Source organism: Accipiter gentilis, chromosome Z, assembly GCF_929443795.1.
Source record: "Accipiter gentilis chromosome Z, bAccGen1.1, whole genome shotgun sequence".
Taxonomy (NCBI): domain Eukaryota; kingdom Metazoa; phylum Chordata; class Aves; order Accipitriformes; family Accipitridae; genus Astur; species Astur gentilis.
The window spans coordinates 29,248,763-29,266,211 of record NC_064919.1 but is presented as its reverse complement, the minus strand read 5'-3'; the positions used below and the strand labels follow the sequence as shown (position 1 = coordinate 29,266,211).

The 17,449-nt window shown below is 34.8% G+C and overlaps 1 protein-coding gene across 3 annotated transcripts in view; it reads left to right on the top strand.

The window, feature by feature from the left end:
* PPIP5K2 (diphosphoinositol pentakisphosphate kinase 2) overlaps window positions 1-16,598 on the top strand; it is a 51,581-nt gene extending 34,983 nt beyond the window's left edge. For all 3 annotated transcript variants that reach the window (XM_049796299.1, XM_049796298.1, XM_049796300.1), the window contains exons 22-31: window positions 234-341; window positions 427-543; window positions 1,282-1,455; window positions 3,802-3,975; window positions 5,206-5,275; window positions 7,329-7,448; window positions 8,336-8,398; window positions 12,266-12,397; window positions 13,996-14,124; window positions 14,764-16,598. In XM_049796299.1, the coding sequence (XP_049652256.1) occupies window positions 234-341; window positions 427-543; window positions 1,282-1,455; window positions 3,802-3,975; window positions 5,206-5,275; window positions 7,329-7,448; window positions 8,336-8,398; window positions 12,266-12,397; window positions 13,996-14,124; window positions 14,764-14,867 (1,191 nt within the window). In that variant the 3' untranslated portion in view covers window positions 14,868-16,598. The remainder of the gene's footprint in view (window positions 1-233; window positions 342-426; window positions 544-1,281; window positions 1,456-3,801; window positions 3,976-5,205; window positions 5,276-7,328; window positions 7,449-8,335; window positions 8,399-12,265; window positions 12,398-13,995; window positions 14,125-14,763) is intronic.
* The last annotated feature ends 851 nt before the right edge of the window (window positions 16,599-17,449 follow it).

The window sequence follows — 17,449 nt, the reverse complement described above, 5'->3', positions numbered from 1 at the left end:
AAAGATACACTGAAATAAAATATGAAAAATTCTGATATCCATGTTTCATTCCATGAGTAATTTTAAGTCACTTTTTTTCTTGTTGTATCTCTGTTTTTTCCTTAGCTGTGAAAAGCTTTGTACTTCTGCTGTGAATATAAAATCAATGTAAATGGGGAAAAAGGGAAATCATCAGTCTTTTTAAAGAAAATTGTTGGGGTTTATTTGTTGATATTTTTTTTGCCCTTCATAAGGAATCAAAAGATGAACAATGGAAACGAGCTATGGATTATTTAAATGTTGTCAATGAACTCAACTACATGACACAGATTGTTATCATGCTTTACGAGGATCCAAACAAGGTATTTAAAATGGTTAAGTATCTTCAGAAACGAGTAGTACTAAGCTATGTACTAAAGTATAAACCTATTTAATCATTTCATTCAGGAACTTTCTTCAGAAGAACGTTTTCATGTAGAGCTGCACTTTAGTCCAGGAGCCAAAGGTTGTGAGGAAGATAAAAATTTACCAGCTGGGTATGGATACAGACCTGCCTCCAGAGAGGTAATAATTATGCCTTTCTTTAAAGCAAAAGTTTGTTTTCCTGGATGTGGACATACCTAAAATAAACACTGGGAAATTGTTAGGTAAAAAATACAGAAGTGATTTTTATTTTGGTAGAAAACTGTCTAGTAAAATATAGATGGTCCCAATGTATTATTCCATTTTGAATGGACACTGAGGTTATGGGCACAGATAATTTGGACCTTCTAATGCCTTTGCCAGAATTTTTGCTAGAAATATGAAATACTCATTGTAAGAAAAGTGATATCAGCATCAGTGTCACATCAGTGATATTCTGGCAACTGAAAGAAACATTTAAGAAAGCAAGGTAGTTTGGCATGTTATGAATACAGATCGTTGAGGAAGGATTGATATTTTCAAAGATGTATGGGCAGGTCTGTGGAGTTACCAGCTGCTTTTTGAGAAATAAATGAAATCAAAGCTTCACTGGAATTATTCTGTTGGCTTGTGGGGCCAGGATTTTACTACTATGTCAACAGAAAATTGGAGTAAGATATGTTGGATTAACAGTGTGGTTAATTAGGACCACGCTATCATGCAGTTAGGAGCAAAATGTAGGTTATTAAAGTTATTTCTTCAATAATATGTGATTTACATCTTGTATTTTTAGAATCATCTGGCTTTATGTTTACACAGAAGATTTATTTAACAGCCACTTCTGACTACATGTTGCAAGGTGTGCAGCTAAATTGAAAATGAATTATGTATCATTTGTAGAATGAAGGCTCAAAGAAAACCTCTCATAGAAATGATAGTGATGAGGAGGCACACGCTCCTAAAAGAGATGAAGCAGACCGGTCAGTAGTGATGTTCAAGCCAATGGTATCAGACCCAATTCACATACACAGAAAGTCACCCCTTCCAAGATCCAGGAAGATTGGTTCTGTTGAAGTAAGTATTTATGTTCCAGATAATTTCTTTCACAGAAATTAACTTTTGCTTACTTTTAACAAAACAAAACCAAATGTAATTCTGCTTTTGATTACACAGAACCAGTATGATGTTATGCCTCACAAAAGGGTTGCTCTTACTCTATGGGAAGTACTTCATGGCAGTAATTTGTCTGAAGGAATTTTTTTTTTAAATTAATTATTATTTTACAATAAGTCTTATTTCCTTTTATCTTTTTAAGCCATTTTAGAAAGGCCGATATTTGAAAATGAAGACTTTTTCAGTCTAAACTTACATCTTCAAACTAACATACATTGCTTTTGTATTCACCCTTACAAAACAGCTGCTATTGGGAATTAAGCAAAACTTCAGGGTCATCACGCTGAGAGGGAACAGAGGGATTGGGGGTGGTAGGGGAGGTACAGGAAGTGTACAGGAGAGACATGTCTTCTGCTGTATTTGCTTTCACGTGGGGTGAAAGTGACTCCACTTGTCAAGCATTTGAAGGTAAGAGAATAAACCGGAAGCTTTCTTTTTCTAAGTGGGTGGGGTTTGTGTTTCATGAATTCTTCAGATAACATCTTGAACAGTCTAGTCTCCTGTGTTGAAGGCCATGACATCTAGGTGTGCTTCACAGGTATAGCTTTAATGTCACAGAGGTGGGGTGATGCACAGCAGTATCACTGATACCATTCGTACAGTTGAGCGGCAAAGCTTCAGATGGTACATAGAGGCACTTCTGTGATATTAATGCTAGAAGCAGACTAACAGCTTCTTATTGCCTCATTTTCAGTTGCTTAAAACCATCAGAAATGAAGATTCATACTAAAAGCTTTTCCTTTCATGTTTGTGTTGGGAATGGGCTGTTTGTATGCAATGAAAGTATTACAGATTTGCAAGTAACTTGGTTTATTGGTAGCGTGGAGAGAAAAAGATGCATGGTCCCTTCTGTAAGGGTATCTGTATAACTTCACATGACTTCCATAAAGTAACAGAGATAATAAATATGAATGTTTTATATTTTCTATTTCCAAGTTTTATCATAAACAAATGCTCACAACATCCATATTTTGGATTTTTAAAAGCTGATTTCATTATGATCATGCAAACTCCCCTCCTAGTTATGAGTTCAAATACACATAACTTAATAGTCTATTACTTCAGACTTAACCATTTTCATAAATTATGTAGAAGTTACTTTCAAAAGTTATCAATAACATAAATTGCTAAGTTTTGACTGTGCAGATAACATGTTCAGATGGAATTGTTTCAGCATTCAGTGCCTGTTTATTTGCTGGAAGAAAATAGCCAATTTAAAGAAAACATACACTGAAACTTTTTTTTTGAAAAAGTAAAAATGGAAGTTTCATCTGGCCTACTGAAATCTGCAAAACCAGTATTTGGAATACTTAAACCAAATGGTATTTTGAAGTGTTTAAAAAAAGTCATTGCAACTTAAACTGCAACTGCCTTGAACATTTTTTTTTTCCTTCCTCCTGTAAGGCAATTCTCTCTTCACCTATGTCTGTTAATTTGTAAGGACACTGTCAAGTGTGAGATTATATTGAAGTTTTAATCTGGGGTATAGTCAGCAATATTTACATAAGGATCACAACTGAGATTGAGTCATGGAAAAAGAAAAAAAGCAGAGTTCTAACAGTAAAACAAGAAAGTATGGCTTATCGACATTGGAAATCAAATTCTATATAGCTAAAAATGTTGATTGCTAATGATACATAACGATGTAGGGCATGGGGGACTCTTAGCCTGACACTGTCCTCCCTTGAAGTCTCGATAGGTGTCCAGCATTAGATAACACTTAGGGCTTTTTTAAGGTTGGAAAACTACTACCAGTCAGGTTGGTGCTACTACCAGTGAGTAAGTTGTAAAGTCTCAAAGGCAATTCTAAAAATTAGAACCTTTTAGATAAGGTTATAGACTAGAAAACTATTAAGTAATAAATAGGAAAGTTTAATGTACTTAGAGGGGGAAAACTATTAAACAGTATGTCAAGGATAACATATTCTGTTTCCAGTGTGCGGGAAATTCTTAGAGTTATGCATCAATTATTGATAATGATTACTTTTCTCTCATATCTAATAATTAGTCTACGAGAAATATGATCAAAGAGTTGTCTTGAAAGATATAATTGGATGAAAAGATAAAAGTGGAACTGATAACTTCTAATATTGTAATATTACTCTTTCCTGTTTGCTGTTTAATAGTTTTAAAAGCAGTATATAAAAGGGTGCAAACAGATTGGGTTTTTTTCTTTTCTGTTCATTTGGCTCTGTTGAATCTAACTTTGCATGCTTTGCTGTTTTTTGCCCCCTTTCTCACTTCCAGGAAGAGAGCCCCCTGAGTGTGTCTAGCCCAGAGTGTATTGGTACCTGGCTGCATTACACCAGTGGTGTGGGTACTGGGCGTCGAAGACGCAGATCAGGGGAACAAATCACTTCTTCCCCTGTCTCCCCTAAATCATTGGCTTTCACATCCAGTATTTTTGGCTCATGGCAACAGGTTTTTAAACTTTACTTCATTAAACATTATTATGCATTCCAAGCAACAACCAACTGTCTTTAAGGACATCTAATCCCTTGTTATGGATTATGAGTGAAGCAAATTCTTCCACTTCTTAAAATTACTTCCCGAGAATGTTTGGGGGGAAAAAGAGCAAGTGCATGTTTTTCCACTGAATGTGTTACACGTTTTCCTAAAAATTTGGTTTCTTTATAGGAATTGCAAATGATACCACAGTAAAAAAGACTTAGTCTACTGCCTAATGAAAGAGATTTCTGCTTTGGTTTAGTTGTCCTTTAAGACTTTAAAAACAATTTTGCTTAATTTGGTGGTAGGTAAATTGAAAAGCTTTTTTTTAATAATTGCAACCAATACCATTTAAAATAATTTATTTGGTACTTCATATTGCTATTCAAAACTTGTTTTGCATATATCATATTTTCAGTGGCCGGGTATTAACTACTGCAGGGGAAAAACTCTAGCACTAATAATTCTTGCCTTCTGTATCTGGAGGTATCTGAAACTCCCAACACAGCACGTCATCCATTGACTTGTACAATATTTCAAAGATTTTTCTAATACTGGGGGGGAAAGGCAGGAAAAAAAGAAACAATAAATTTTTTTGAAGTACCAGTGAAGATCTAAAGATTGTTTAGTATGTTGAGATATTGTTTACATGTATGACAATGGATGGTGTTCTGTTAACCATATCCTTTTTCTTTGAAAATTTTCATAATTTCTTTTTATTGTGCAAAATTCTAAAACTATTTACATAGGAAAAGTTGATATCAGTAAAGGCTGTGAGCATCTGAAGATTACGCTGATTGAGCCCGTGCATGGATCAGTGATTGTATGGTGTCCTCAATAGCTTGTCTGTCTTTCCTTCCCTCCCCTCCTTTTTTCAATACAGGCGCAGTTTAGGAGAGTGCATTTGGTAAAATGAAATAAAATGTCTCAAATGTCTGTTCTCATATCGGTCTTGGTCTGTGTCCTTTCTCATTCTGAATGCTTGCTTTGCACCACTCCATTGCAAGGAACTCATATGTGTAATGGACTCCCTTCAGAAGGGGATATTGCATGATCTTTCATGTTTCCTTTACATTCTTTTACTAACACTTATCATACAGCTTATTAACACTTGTCTGTCTGAAACAGGCTGCTGTATCAAGTTAAATGGACATTTCATGCTGCTGTTCTACTTTCCCTTATTTTTCTGTTTTTTATATCCAGGTCTTATCAGAAAGCAATAGTAACTTACGAACACCAAGAACTATTCTGGAACAAAAGCAGAGTGGTCTAGGTATGTGCCTACAATTGAAATTTTCTTTGATGTTAGCAGCTTTTCATCTGCCTGTTGTTCTGTACAGTTGTACATTCTTTGAATAGCTTTTATGTTAACAGGACCCAATAGTATTTGTTATCAATAATATATGCTGAGTGTCTGTCTATGAACTGGACAATTTTTCTGCAGCAAAGTTTTTAAATAAATTATAACTGAAAAGAACAAATTGTTTGAGACTGTTCACATTGACTCTGTACTGCTCACAACAGGTACACAGCGTTATTTTTAACATAAAGTAGATGTTTAAGATAATGTAGTTCATGACTGAGTTTCTGGGTTTTGCAAGAATCTTTTGGATTGAAATGGCCTGCACTGGAAACTGTTAAAACACTTTTCTCAAAAATTAACTTTTCCTACTGTGAGCAATTGATGGAATTGAAGGTGTTTTACTGAGGGGAGGGGGTTGGGGAAAAAAACTCAAGTTTCTTGGGGGGTTTTGCACACATTGCCTCTCCTAAAATCAATTTCTTCCTTTCAGCATTAGAATGAATCATGCAATAATTCAAGGAGTTGTTTCAAATTCTTTTAATTCAAGTGGTGCTTTTCTGTTGCTTCTTTGAAACAGGCATACATATGACTCAAATGCAAAAATAGGAAATCTTGCACTACTGTAAATCAATATTGCATTTTTTTCTGTGTGTCTTGGGAAAAATTAAGTGTGGAAAATGCATAAGCTATATGCATAAACTTAGAAGTAGCTTTTTCTGTCTTTGTAAAGAGCTGTATTTTTGCTATGTCTAATCTTTCTGTGATACTTTTCTCCCTATTATATTTTTCCCTTAGTAAAATGCATACATCAGGTGCTCCTGTTTATTGAAGTCATGTTTTTTATTGTGTGCTTGCTGAAGTTAAATAACTTTTCTTTTGCCGATGTGTGACACAATATGGCTTGTGGAAGTTGATGTATTTCTGTGCATAGATTAAGGTATTACATTTGATGTGAAAGGCTTTTGCCACAGACCAGGCACCAATTTATTTTGGCTGTGATTGGTCACATGTGCTGGTAATGTTTCCTCCCACTGGGTCATTAAAAGTAATGAAAGGAAGTATTGCTGGATAGATAGTTGTTTTTCAGAAAAGATCTGCTGCTACTTATCTAAAATGTAAAAGATAAGTTCTGAGTGAAAAACCACTTCTCCTTTCAACTAGTAGTGAAAACTAAAGGAAAAAAATTGCAACATTTTTTTCCATTTTGTTCATTGTTGTTTGTAAATATCATTTATGGTTGATTACAAAAGTTATTTTTATATTTCTGTCTGTGGCCTTCAGTGACTTGTTTAAATTCCCATCCTAGTGGCAGGAGTGTATGAGTTGTAACAAAAGTACTCTCACTTGCATGGACATGTACAAAAGTCTTCATAGGAAAGGAAGTCAAGCTAGACTTGATGAAACTTTTAGGTATTTTCAGTTTGTAACATTGTCAATGATAGTAGCTGAAATACGAATAGAGTATTTCCAATTTGGTTAACATTTTGTTGGGGTTAGAAGGGAAATATTTCCATATTAAGTCTGTGGAAATGCATGAGTACTTCATTGCAGTCTGTCATCTCAAAGGTTGATTTGGATGAAAGCAATGAGCAGTATTTTTCCAGTGTATATTTGTTTCAGAACTGCAGCTTTTAAAACACACAACTGTCACATCATCATCATCATCATCATCATCATCATCATCTTGGTTTTGTTTTGTTGTTTTGGTTACGTATACATTGATGCTAACTGGTAACTTTTCTTTACCAAAAGTGAAAACAGGACAAGAACTCACTTTAAAGCCAGTCCTCTCTTTGCACATATAGCAGAGGGTGCTGTGTCATGAGTAGAAGCACAATAAATTATGATAGTTTCAGCCTACAAGTACCACTCTGACATTACAAGCATATTGTGAACCTGTCCAAGGCACTGCCAAAAGCTGCCTTTTGTGTGGTAAGAGCCATGTGCTTGCATGCTGCATGCATCCCCAATGTGAATGGACGAACACCTGGTTGTTGTATGTATTTTCTCTAACTCCCATCAGGGTCTCACTGTGCGGGCCTGTTTAGCACCTCAGTGCTCGGGGGTTCTTCAAGTGCACCTAACCTACAGGATTATGCTCGTACTCATCGTAAAAAGCTGACTTCTTCTGGCTTCATAGATGGTATGTGCACACTCTCGCACATGCACGCACAAATCCATGTGCCACATTAAACCTCTAAAGATAAATCCTAGGTTACTGATTTTAATGGAATCCTAGAATCCTTTGCCTTAGTATTAATTGTATGAGTTTCTGTTGCTTCTTTATTGCCTGTAGCTTGCTTATGTTTAACTTAATAGCATAGTTAATTCTTGTTTTTGTCTTGAACACTAGCTCACAGACTTGTAATGCGTGCCAGGAGATTTCAGCAAGTGCATTTTCTAAGTAAAATAAAATTTTGGTTTTGAAATTCTTTTCTCATTTTAAACTTCAGGTTTTATCATTACTTATTGATTGTGAAATGAAATAAATTACTTGGAGCATATACATGGAATGAAAGAAATTATAAGCTAATAAGTTAAATACTGACGGTGAAAATTTTAGGATTCCTGGCCTTTTTTCGGTGGGGTTTGGATTACAAAGGAGCAGGAGGTTTTCAGTTTTAGATAATCTGGGGTAGAGAAGAAACTCTCGCTAGATTTCAGAATGCTAAGATGCCAAAGTACACCATTATAACTCTGAAGATGAAACAGTATTCATGCTGTTTTCCTCTCAGTTCACTACTCAGTGTTCAACTCTAACCTGATATAAGCTTGTATGCCAGAATCACGAGCTCATTCTGCTTGTTTTCATACACTTCATTACACATCTTGTAGTTACAAGAATCCAAATTTTCTTCTTTTTAAACTCTGTTTAGATATTAGCCCTTTTCCTTGGTCCCTTCTGCATGCCACTCAGTTCTAATACCTTCTCATCCTTTCTTTTTTTCTTTCTTCTTCTTTTCCTTTTTTAAAATGTCCCTCTTTTGGTAGCTGTTACAAATTTCAGGTACCTGTTTTTCTCTTTCTCAGACACCACACGCGGTTCTGCTGTTAAAAGGTTTTCTATCTCATTTGCTCGACACCCAACCAATGGTACGTTTTGCTTTTATTTTAAAAACAAAAACGAAAACAAAAGGTTCCTTGCTTCTTCCCTTTTATTTTTATTTCAAATACGGGGTGTACAGTATCATCTAGCCGTCTGTCATTCCTAACTTCAAGGACAACTCCAAATATATTTGTGACCATTAGATATCCTAAGTCCCTTCTTTACCATTCATTAGTATAAATACAGTATCAAAATTTATTCCTTAGAAAAATCCTTGAAAAAATCAAAGTGCTACTGTTAATCATGATCTCTGTAATAAATTATCCTCCCCAGTTTCTTGTGTGATCAGACTGTATGGTGTAAGATAAAAACAGAATTAAATCTGATCTTTATTGGGCATACACTTCTTGATAGCTGCTGCTTCTTCTTTGTCTTTCTCCTGCTGAGCTGTTTCCCTGAGCCTCCTGATGCTAAATTAAATCACTGAATTGACATGGATTTTATTACCATCTTCCTGAAGTGATGCTAAATTAAAAAACTAAAGCAGAAGCTTTGATTCCATTCCTGCTAAATTGCTACATGTATCATTGAACAAAAATTTATTTTACCTTATCATACTTCTCTGTTCATCAGATGTGCAAATTACTTAAATATTGCACTAAAAATCACAGCAAGAGAGCTGCCTGTTGCTTACATTGACCTCTTGAGCTTCAAGAGTGAGAGTTAACTTGTCTTCAGTCTACCATAGTTACAAAAAAAGTCTGGTTTAACACACAGGACAGAGGTACGTCTTTCTCTTCCTCAGCAAAATATTTCGTGCCTACCATTCTATGTGATTAAATAGGCACAAAATGTCTCCTGTTCATGAAAACTAGACTTGGTTTTCAGCACCCCCGAGATCTTAATGTAGCTTTTCCAGATTTCTTAACTGCAGTTTTAAAATGTGCGTGACTGCTGGCAGAGTACAGTCTTATTAACAGGTGTTATTATTGAAACTGCAGCGGAAATCATCAGTATTTTCATGTTAGAGTCAAAATATATTTGCTTAGAAACAAGGATTAAAAAGAAGACTGAGTTTTTGTTTGGCTTTGCTGAGAAGCAAGTAGTCCTTTATTATATGCATTTGGAATCCATAGTGACTTTTTGTACTGCAATGCTTCTTGAAGGGAAACTGCTGTAGGAAGGCTGAATTAATACCATTAAGACTGTTTTTCATCTAAAAGGCCAATTCTGGTGTCCTATTTCAAATAGGAAAGTTAGGGGTCCATTTTTTATCTTTAGACTCAAACCAAATAGTATTTCCAAAACATACAAGGTCTGAAAGTAAGGAGTATCAGTGTCTAGTAATGTGATTACTTTCTGTTCCATTTAGCACTATCTTTTTGTGACTGCATTCTTTAAAAAAAGATCTAAAGTGCTTTTAATGAATGCATTGATCGTTCTGATTCATTTAATACAGCAGTTTTACCACACATCTTTTACACAATTAATGCATGCTGTATAAGCTCCTATGAAACCTAAGTATATTGCAGGTTTCCAAGGGTTCTCTACTAACATAAGAACATATTGATGTTTTGTTTGTCCTCTGGGCTGTCATTTTGATTCTCCTTGTCCCTTTCACTGTGTTTTTTCTTATTTTTATGTTGTTATCACACCCTCTTAACTCATTTCAGACTACCCCCCCATCTTTAGTTCAAGGAACATGGTGAAACAAGTATCTTCTGACAGTGCTTTACCTTATTTTCTGGGCCTCTGTGCAGAACACCCACACCTCTTTAGGTGCTGGTCCATTTCCTCTGTGGAATTTCTAGGCTCCAGTGGTATGTCTCTATCTCTTTTAAATGTAAGACAGCAGGGTGGCTTTTTGAGATGCTGCGTTAACCCTTTCATTGTCTTGCCTTTTGATGGGGACAGTGCTTTAAGAATAAATATAACCAAAGCTCAAAGGCTGTTAGTTTACAGGAAATTGCTTTTTTAAAGGGATACTGTCAGGTGGCTTCATCATTAAAATTAAAATTTATTTCTCATAACATCATGAAATATTTAAATAAAACACTGAAGATAGGTTTCCAGGGCATCTTTTAAGTCATATCCCTTAGATACAAAGATACTACAACAACATGGTGGGATATGGCTATCTGATAGCAGAATTCTCAAAACTGAACAAAAACCTATGGAGGGGAAATTCCTGAAAGAAGAAAATGTTTTGGGTTTTTTTTCTTTTTTTATAGGGCATAGGTGTATTTTGAAATTCCTTTCCGGTTTTCTGTAACACTGCACTATGATGGTAATAGTTATTAAAAAGTTAACCTGACATTGTCCCACTATGTTCTCTGCAAAATTAAAAAAATAAATTCTCATTCAAGTGATAGTGGCTTTTCTGTCAGGGTACAGAGATAAATCTTGTATTTTACTGTAATGCGAAGAAAGGGTTTGCGCTTTGCATGCATGCATAGTTATTCAGGATATTAGTATGTATGCCAAACATCTTAGTGCTTACACTGAAGCTTAGCTACTGCCTTTATAGGAAGATAGAAATTAAGTATGTGGTGGTGTTTCTTTACATGAAAACCAAGTTTCCATCAAATGCAACATTTTATTTGTAATATAAGTGAAGCTGACATAAGTATAGTTCAGCTGATTGTATATTTGAAGCGACTGTCCCTCAAATTTGAGTATGGCCAAGGTGTATCCAAATATAAATACAGACATTTGGGGGCTGAAATTTTGTTGAGTTACTTCTCTATGCAAAGCACTAAGTGGGGTGTGAATGGGGAACACTGGATATCACAGAAATATTCATGCTTATTTTAGGGGAGGGAACAGTTCACAGTCATAATGCTATCTCTAATAAATGTACCTTGAACTGAAATTCTAAGCATTATTTCATTCACTATTGTTTCTTCATTTAAATATCTTAAAAGAAAAGTAGCAAAAGTAAATTTACAATATTGAATTGCAAAGTTGTAATGTTACAGCTGTATGTTGACAACACTAACGGACATATTTTCCTCTTCTGAAATGCAATTGGATGAAGAGCTGTTTATTGAGTTATCAAACTTGCATCACTGTAGAGAACTACAATTTTTTTCTTTTTTGCCAAGATATTTAAGTGCTTTTTAGTATGTTAGTAATATGGGTATGCATGGTTGGTGTGTGATCAATACTAATGTAGAAAAGCAAAGTCCAATAATTTTTTTTATTTTGGGTTGCTATACTTACCTGTTCTAATATATGAAACTTAGAGTCTTTTAAGTACTGTTTTTAAATGCATAAAGGTAGGTGTAAATCTGTCTTACAAAGTTAAAACATGTAACGTCAAGGTACAAAAGTGCTAACAGTGGTTTTCCTTTGATATTGAAGGCAACAGTTTGTTTTCACAGAATACTGAAGATGGTAGAACATGAATTCTGCAAATTTATTTCTTGGAAGTCTTAGCATGTTTAGCGCTTGTCTGCTAACAGTTGACACCATAGCTACTATCCTATTTTACTTGCATGAATGAGTCATCTATTTAGTGTTGTGCCAGGTATGAGAATGAGTAGGATAAATACTACCATTTCCTGACTATTTTTTTTTAACTGATTTACTAAGTTTGTCTTAGAGGAAAGTTATCTTTTTTGAACTGATTTGGGAATAGAGTGCAGCTGTAATGTTTGAAGACCACTTTATGTGTATGTGGGATTTGTATCCCATGGTATGTTACATGGTACCTTTAGTTTAGTACACCCTGGAAATTGGCACATCTTGTTCCAACTCCTGTAATATCTAGTGCCCGTGATGTCAAAAGTACTATGTCTGCATGTGCTGATTTAAAATAAGTACTTTTTATCATGCATTACTACTTGCCCATACAATAGATTAAATCCTGTCTTATGTTTGGAAATATGTTTTTTTTATTGTTTTTCTTTCAGGTTTTGAACTATATTCCATGGTGCCTTCTATTTGCCCTTTGGAAACTCTACACAACTCCTTGTCTCTGAAGCAGGTGGACGAATTTCTTGCCTCTGTTGCTGCTCCATCAAGGGAAAATCTACAGGAGACATGTACTGATTTTAGCTTGTAATTATGTTCATTTTAAATTGTTAAATATTGTCTAGGTAGTCTTTTGAGTATTTTACAGCTAACAAGTATTCTAAGAATATTGCTTTAAAAAAAGTGAAATATATACTTAAACCATAATTTTAATTTTTGCAGTATCCTTTTGCAGCATGAACACTCTCATAATTCATTGAAGTAGTGTCTCTGTTGACTGGGGTACTAAATTAAGGATTTAATGAAATTGTAATTAGTTTATTTCCTCAAATTAAGAACTTCTCTGTACTGTCCACACTGTTAGCTGAATTACAAGGAATGCTTTTTAGTAAGCATGCAGTATTTCCAGCTTTATACTGTACTGTTGTACTGGCAGTAACCTCAGCAGAGTACTGTTGCCTTTTACAAGCCTTTTACATCTTAAAACTCTGTTATTTCCTGTTTCTTTCAATATTACTTGGGGTTTCACCTGTGGAGTGCCTTGCAGTTACTTAATTTTTTAGCAGTTTGTGCAGCATGTTTAATGTTTCAGTGATCTTGAAATAAAATGCAAACTGAGTTCTATCCATGTGCACGTCTCTGGGAAGATCACTTCCCATTGTGATTCTGCTGCTGTGTCTTTGGAAATTATTTCAGTTAGGCTAGATTTACTACATACTAGGATGCTTATAATTCATGTGTCAGGTGATTGAAAATCATTCTTCTTGAGAAAATGTCTAAAGACTCATGCTTTGATCAGAAAATTTTATTTGCTAGTACTGGTACAAAGGTTACCCAGCTGTTAGGATTTTTCCTTTTTTTTTCTGTTACAGGATTTTCCCCTTTTTTAAGTTATTTTAGTTTTTTACAGTTTAGATTTTAATCAGCAGCCAGTTTGATAGGGTTAGCCTCCTATATCTGAGAAAGAAGATAAGCAATTTAAGAAAACTGATGTTACTGAAAAAGAACTCAGGGAGGTTTAGAGCAATTTTAACGTTCTTAGCTATTTAAAATGCTTTGTCACACTGGTTAGGAAATTCGTGTATCTTCAGAATCAGTTCAGACTTCAGAGTACACAAGACAAAAATATATTTTTTAAAAACTGTCATACTTCTGTGGTGGTCTGGTTGTCACTTTTTTACAAAGGAGTGGTTGGAAATTAAACCTGATAGAACTGAGGCCATAGATGCTTTGCTCTCCTTCTGCTTTCCTATAACATTTGGAAGTTGTCTAGAGAGTAATGTATCGTATGTATTTTTCATGGGCATTTTGGACTAACTGCCTGTTGCAGTGCGATCTTTATAACCTATGAGAAGTAGTACTTACGCTTTTGCCAGTCTTCTGGCAAGGCAGCTGTTGCTGAAATTTGGCTTAGCTGCCTTAGCAGCATGAAGTTACCAGGTTGCTTTCCGAGGTAAAAAGAACATTTTTAGATTTGTCTTTCATGCTTTGAAGTTTTGACACTAGAGTAAAAAATCAGTAGCTGAGCTACAAGTTGTATAACTGTGGCATCTATATTGCTGGACAGATACACAGTTGTGTGGCTACTATTTTTGATGTTTTGCTCAGATGAGAGTATTTTTATTATTAATGATATCTATTTTTTCCCCCCTCCTCCCCCCCATTTCAGCTTCTCCAACTTACATGATTCCACTGCCAGGAAGAAAAATTTCTTTAAATACATACACCCCTGCAAAAATTCAACCAACACCACTTGAAACTTTGCCTGAAAGGCTAGCAATAGAGAAACCAACCTTATGTGAGTAACTTACAGCTATCTTGCTTACATTATTGCCAGCAGTATGATTCTTTCTCAAATATTACATAGTTTCTTAGGGCAGCTGTTTCTTAACATTCCCTGTCTATGTCAGTGGGGTCATTTCACAGGTCAGTGAGAACTCAGTAGCATTGCACAAATAGTTTTAGCAGTAAAACTGCATTAATAGTTACTTTCTCTTATCCTCTGAAGTGTTTGAAAGAATTTCTGTGGCTTGAAAATTCATGGGGTTTTATTTTGTTTTGAAGTGTGACAGTATTCCCAGCTATCTCCAAGTAAGACAAGCAAAGGAAATTCACTTAAGTGGCAGAATTTCTAAGATGTTTTCTGAACATTTAGCATAGAGCTGTGTGACCAGGTTCTGACTAAAGCTGCATGATGATGCATTCAGTCATTAGTATACGCAGTCTGAACTGTTGGGTAGCTACACTGCTTTTGGATGGTTGTGCTGTATAGAAGGCCTCTAGAACAAAATCAGGTTGCATTTCTGGTTTCTTTAGATACAGTGTAGCTTTGTGTCTTTCTGTGGTAGGTAACTTGTGTTTTTTCTTGCTTTTGATGCTTTTTAGCATGGATATTCTTAAGTGTAAAACCTAATACTTTTTTTCTTTATCTGTACAGCTACCCGTGGATCTTCTGTTTGTGTATCTAATGTTAAGCTATCTCTTGAAGAGGTCTCACTGGATGTCGAACTTAGTGGGGAAACACTTTCTGAGAAGAAGTGATCGAAGAAGTGATCAGACAAAACTGGAAGCAACTTAAACAATTCTTTAGTGTGTGTTCAACAAAATTACCGAGCTTTCAAAAGCCATTCATGTCTGCAGCTCATAGTGCACTTAATCTTTAATTCATACATGGTTCACTAGTGTGCACGCTACATACTTAGGTCAAATGTCTTTTCTCATTTTCTAAAACATTTCAGGAAATATATTTATCAGTTAGATGAACTGCACACCTTTAATGGAAAAGCTGCACGTGTACCTTTTCAGTGTCTTCAAATGTTTACTGTAAACTTGTACAAAGAGAAAGTACCAGTGCAGTGGTATGTTTTACAGTGATTCTGTTGATGTCACTGTAATGAAGGCATTGTCTGTTGTCAACATAGACTTCTATTTTCAGGAGTTTATAATCTCCCTGTGAATTTCTTTTGTGGGCTGAAATGTTACACACAACTTGGCTAGAAGCTTTTTTTTAATTTAACTACATTTCCAAAGAGATCTCTTTTGCCTGGTTTTGAAGATAAGCAGATATTTTCTGCATTTGAATTACTTTATATCATATATGCTGCAATAATTAGGCATGATGGAGTGAGTTAATGTATTGTCACTTTTGACTGTCCTTATTTTTAGTCTCTGTTTACATCAGATCTGTAACATTCAAATACATCTTCTCTTTTGTTGTTTAGTATACATGCTTGTATACGGGTACCTGTACATCACCCAGTGGATAAAACTGTGTTTTATATGTTTTTATCAAAACCTTCTTTTGTTTACTAAAAAGACAGTTTTATTTGCTTTGCCATAAGTTTCTACAAAAAACGTGATATTAAAAAGCAGGTTTTGTAAAAAGAGAAATGGTTACAGCTGGTCTGCTAGTAAGTTTATCCTAAAAGTTGTAAATATTCCATCTATGCTTTATTATCATCCCTTCAGAGTAGAAAGAGGCTATGGTCTACCACAACAGTGCTTACTATTGCAAAATACTCAGGACTCATCATGGCCTGGGAATTTTCATATCTCTCTCCTTCCAGTCTAGGTCCTTGACAGCAACTCTCATTAAAAAAAAAACCACCAACAAACCAATTAACAAACCCAACAACCATTAAAGATTTTATAAGAGCTGTGAGAAGCATTAGTAAATCAGTGGAACTTTGAGTTATTGGGTTATGTAGAGTAATCATCCAGTCTCAGCAGTTCTTGTGATTTTATCTGTCGCATGAAACATTATTGAATTATTATAATTATCCCAAATGTATGAAAATATAGTCCACTTTTGTAAGTTCAAGTGGCTGATATTAATAACAGGCTTCATAAACTACAAGTTAGATAATTCCTTTCACATTTAAGTTGCAGAAGACATAGCTTCTGAGTAATGTTTTTAAGTAGGGCTCTTACTTGTCTCCAGAGTCAGTGCAACTATAATTACATTCACTTTGCCATGGGGTCTGTTTTCAGTGTTTATTACACATGAGATGGCTTCAGCAGACTAATTCTAAACATGCTGGTTAAATACCAAAAAATATGAAGGGTTTCACAGCTATATACTTAAAACATTTCATTTTCTGTAGCATAATTGTGTTATTGACAGTGTTGGTCTTGCACACAACTGAATGTACACTTGTTTACTGTTTTAAAAAATACTGTTAAAATTCAAGTATGCATATCATTCCAGTCAACCAAAGCTGTGGCATAACTTTTTTTTTATGTGCTCCTAAATAAAAACAAGGTCACTGGCAACTTCTCTCCATTCTGTTTTCTTTTAAGAGTATATGTGAAGTATAGTAAGTAGTTGACTCAGTAGTCATAGTGGAAAACAATTTACAAATAAGCCGTTAATATACAAATAAACCAAAATTTCTTTTGGCAGTGAAGCACATGACTTACAAGAAATGAGGTTTTATCATTTTATACTGAAATCACTCCTCAAAAAGGTAAATGGTAGTCACACATTCTGCAGTGCTTCCAAAATGGTTAACATTAAATACAGAACCATCGTGAGTGCTCTTCTGTTTCCTACTAGTGCTCTGGCAATAAGGCAGAACATGGACTGTACTGAGCTGATTTGAACCTATTTTTAGTCCAATTTCTTTATGCAATTGAACTCTCTCTCACATTAAACTTTTTGAACTATACAGCCTATCCCAAACAGATTTAACAGAGGTCAAAGAATAAATTCACAGAAAATCAATGGTTGAATATGACTGTAACTCCCCAAATACCCCCACCCTGGCACATAATTTAAGTAAACATATAGCATTTCCTTCAAAAATGAAGCATCATTACCAAACAGACAAAAACAAAAAAGTTTGTAAAAATTCCTAAATTTTTTTAAATCTCGTTTTATGTTTCTTTATTATGACATAAATTTGAGTTCTCTGTATAATTATGCTAGCAAGTAAAATTTTTTAAGAGAAAGCAGATGTGCTTTCATCATTCAATTTTGTAGGCATCCATATAAACAATCCTAGGGAGGTATGTGTACAAAAATTATTATACACTGATCAATAGAATCAAAACCAGTAGAGTTTGAAGGAAGATAGCAGAAGAGATATAACAAAGACTTTTAATAGCCATTTCAATGTAATAGA